The sequence below is a fragment of the Ricinus communis genome, chromosome 3 (assembly GCF_019578655.1).
Source record: "Ricinus communis isolate WT05 ecotype wild-type chromosome 3, ASM1957865v1, whole genome shotgun sequence".
NCBI classification, from domain to species: domain Eukaryota; kingdom Viridiplantae; phylum Streptophyta; class Magnoliopsida; order Malpighiales; family Euphorbiaceae; genus Ricinus; species Ricinus communis.
The window spans coordinates 31,498,280-31,502,078 of NC_063258.1; the positions used below are offsets into that span (position 1 = coordinate 31,498,280).

Genomic DNA, 3,799 nt, shown 5'->3' on the forward strand with positions numbered 1-3,799 from the left:
CTATAATACATTATATGAAATTATAATAGTATTAAAATTGAAATATATTAATCTCTAATTAATTCTATTAGGATTAGAATATTAATCACTAATTAATTCTATTAAAATTAAAATATTAAATTAATTATATATATAATTAGGATAGGATTGATTAATTATAAGAGTAAGTTTTTTTAAAACTATATAGAAATTATTTTTATATAAAATACATAGAGATTCTACAGTACCTGCTCAAGATCATCGCAAGAGGCTACCTCCACAAAGAGCCAAAGCAAATCAGTTTTCCTTCCTTCTATAATAAGGTATCAATAATCAAAATTAAATAAAGGGTATATATATATATGTTAAAATAGGGTTTATAAAACAGAGAAATTAAAACACAACATAATTGGAACTTATAAAAAAAATGGAAAATTTTATGTTAATAATTTTTTTAAAAGAAATTGTGCCTTTTTAGAGTAGTAATACTAACCAATGACTAAGTTGAGATTTCTTAGAAGGGTTTAGCAATTGATTTCTTAAATCCAATGGTTCATATATAATGCTATAAAATATTTCTTAAATAAATCTTGGATGTTGTCCCCTCTTTAGTACTCATAATATGATTAATTAGGTTATTTAGTTTACTTTAATGTGGCTCATGCCATTAACAAAAATATGATATTTTAATTTAATTTATATTCTATAATACATCATATGAAATTATAATAATATTAAAACTGAAATACATTAATTACTAATTAATTTTATTAAGATTAGAAGATTAATCACTAATTAATTATATTAGAATTAAAAAATTAAATTAATTATATATAGAATTAATGATATGATATAATTAGTAATTACTGATTAATTATAAGGTTAATTTTTTTATTATTATATAAAAATTATTCTTATATAGAGTATCACTGTATAAATATTTTACTATTTTTTAAACACTATTGGAAGAGGTTACTTCCATAAAGAGTCAAAACAAATCAAATTCCCTTCCTCCCACGAAAAGAAATATAAAATAAAAATTAAACAAAAAGCACGTCACATTATGGCAAGGTAATGTTTGAATATTTCACTTGTTTGATGGGACTATTCTCTAAATATATATACGCGTCGTTATATTTTATTTTACAATTAAATCAATTTAGAAAAGATATAAAGTTAGAACAGGGTAATGTTAATAATTAGTGATTAATTATAATAGTATTTTAATTGGTTTAATTTTTTTTCTTTTGTAGTTATATATATAATAAATTTTAATTATTTTGAAAGAAATCTTAAAAAATTAAATATATCCTTACAAATTAATGATTTATAACTAATTAATAAAATTAATAATCAACTTGTTTAATATATATTTTCAGTCTGGGCCATAAATTTATAGGGTATTGCCGCATTGGAATGCTCTCTCTATTTTTCTTTTTTTTTAAATAATAAAATCCAAAAGCCCAGATATCATTTTCTAAAATAGCAAAATACAAACCCCAATCGACTACTCTTGAACGATATGCTCTCTCTAATCAAGTTTCGACAGCGCCGATGACTGTCACTGCCGCCTCCGCCGCCTCTGCTGTCGACGTCGACTACATTGTCGCTTCCAACTTCCTTTCCTAGTTTTAGCAGGTGGTCTCTTATCAGTTAAATCTTAATTCCCATTAGTAATAGTTTTATTAACATCTGAATTCAGTTGTTTTAATTTGAAGCTGCTTTAACCTAATCTCATCTTTATGACTTCAATTTTGAATAATCATGGGTCTAATTTCTATTATATCCTCCACAAAAACCTGTGTTATCTAACAAACAGACATTTGGAGTGCATAATCATGTATCACATTTGCCCTACTTAATTTCAATACAAGAATCATGTTTAGGGAATATTGTATTTTTCTTCCTTCTGCTTGATTATGGAAACTGGAGAATAAGTGAACACCTTTCTCTTTTTTTTTTTTGGATAATATAGTGTAGAATTTTAAAGTCAATGTAAAATGATTGATTTTAGAGTTTATTATGTAAAATGATTGATTTTGGAGTTTGTTATGTACCTTTTTAAATTTGAGAAGACTGCTATTTTCATAATTTTATGAGCACAGGGTTGCATTTGATTTATGGATTTTCTTTGAAGGTTGAATGATATTATATAGGAGGTTTGATTGGGATTGCTAATAGATAACTGATTTGCTAAACTTGTTTGGCTACTTGCACTTTTTTCAGTTTTCTCATTTCATTTCATGTCAATGCAATTGCATTCAGTTGATAAATTTTCTACGTCAGAGGATACTGACTCTCCTTCTGGTTTGTGTTGCATCATTAGACTATACAAACAAACATCTGCAGTCAGATAAGTCTCAGAAAGCTAAAGGCAAACAAACATGCAAACAGCTTCTCATCTCCATTCGGGTTTTTACATTTCCAACAGGCATGTGCCCTTTAATGTGTGTGTTAGCCTCATTTTTCTCCTTCAGCAAATAATTTCAGTTGGAGCTTTAATGTTTAAACACATTGCAGAAGAAGCTATGTCAAGCCAAATGGGTGGATGGAGATTAAAGGCGTAAACTCCAGTCAACTTAGCTTCAGTGGCTTAGCTCACAATCATAGGCTTCTATCAACTGAGCAACAAACCAAATTGTTTGTGATTCCCAATGCAAACGATGGTCACCCATCTGTTACTCTTTTAGATGAAGAACCAAATAGTAACCATGCTCCTAGTTCTGAAGCAGAGACTTTCTTAAGCAAATGGTCACCTCCTGGGTACCTTTGGAGGGGACTGTCAGTTTTGGTTGTTGCAGGACAGGTAATTATCAGGATTTTAAAGGGAAAAGTCCACTGGAGAAATACTCTTCAGCAGCTGGAGAGAGTTGGACCAAAGTCAGTTGGGGTCTGTCTATTGACATCTGCATTTGTAGGCATGGCTTTTACCATTCAATTTGTAAGAGAGTTTACCAAACTAGGATTGCAACGATCTGTTGGTGGTGTATTAGCACTAGCCTTTTCAAGAGAATTGAGTCCTGTAGTCACATCAATTGTCGTTGCTGGGCGGATTGGGAGTGCATATGCAGCAGAATTGGGAACAATGCAGGTTTCCGAGCAAACAGACACATTGAGAGTTCTCGGCACAAACCCTGTTGATTATTTGGTGACTCCTAGAGTGATTGCTTCTTGTGTTGCTCTACCACTTTTGACACTTATGTGCTTCACAGTGGGACTGGCATCCAGTGCCATACTAGCTGATGGTGTCTTTGGAGTTAGCATTAATATCATACTGGATTCAGCTCAAAGAGTACTTAAATCGTGGGATATAATTAGCGCAATGATCAAGTCACAAGTTTTTGGTGCGATCATATCAATTGTAAGTTGTGCATGGGGAGTTACTACTTCTGGAGGCGCCAAAGGTGTTGGGGAATCAACAACTTCGGCTGTGGTTATCTCACTTGTAGGCATCTTTATTGCAGATTTTGCACTATCATATTGCTTTTTCCAGGGTGTTGGAGATTCTCTGAAGAATGCTATGTGAATACTTTGAACCTCTGTTAATGAAATTTTAGTTTTAACTATTGTTCATCTAATGAGTAGTGCATATACAAGGGTTTCTGAATATTGTTTGATTTATAAGTGGATTGTGGCAATTTAGATAGATAACATAAACTGAATCAGAACTCATGTACAAGGAGTCAATTGAAGTAGGAAGTTGGGCTTGAACTCATGTGAATGCAGATCTTTCTTAATAAATCATACTTAAGTGGCTATAATTTCATGAATTAATTACATTTTCCCCCCTTTTTCTGTATGCAATTCTTGATGCAAGTGG

The 3,799-nt window shown here is 30.8% G+C and overlaps 1 protein-coding gene across 1 annotated transcript; it reads left to right on the forward strand.

The window, feature by feature from the left end:
- The first annotated feature begins 1,410 nt into the window (after positions 1 to 1,410).
- LOC8278607 (protein TRIGALACTOSYLDIACYLGLYCEROL 1, chloroplastic) lies at positions 1,411 to 3,557 on the forward strand. Its single transcript, XM_002515545.4, has 3 exons — positions 1,411 to 1,617; positions 2,306 to 2,410; positions 2,500 to 3,557. Exons 2-3 carry the CDS (start codon positions 2,364 to 2,366, stop codon positions 3,503 to 3,505), a joined length of 1,053 nt encoding a protein of 350 aa, XP_002515591.1. The 5' UTR covers positions 1,411 to 1,617; positions 2,306 to 2,363; the 3' UTR covers positions 3,506 to 3,557.
- Positions 3,558 to 3,799: the final 242 nt, after the last annotated feature.

Bases quoted from the DNA above. Each gene is read 5' to 3' on its own strand.
- LOC8278607 (XM_002515545.4), top strand. From the start codon at position 2,364: ATGCAAACAGCTTCTCATCTCCATTCGGGTTTTTACATTTCCAACAG. The intron at 2,411-2,499 runs GCATGTGCCCTT...AACACATTGCAG, and splicing joins GGTTTTTACATTTCCAACAG to AAGAAGCTATGTCAAGCCAA.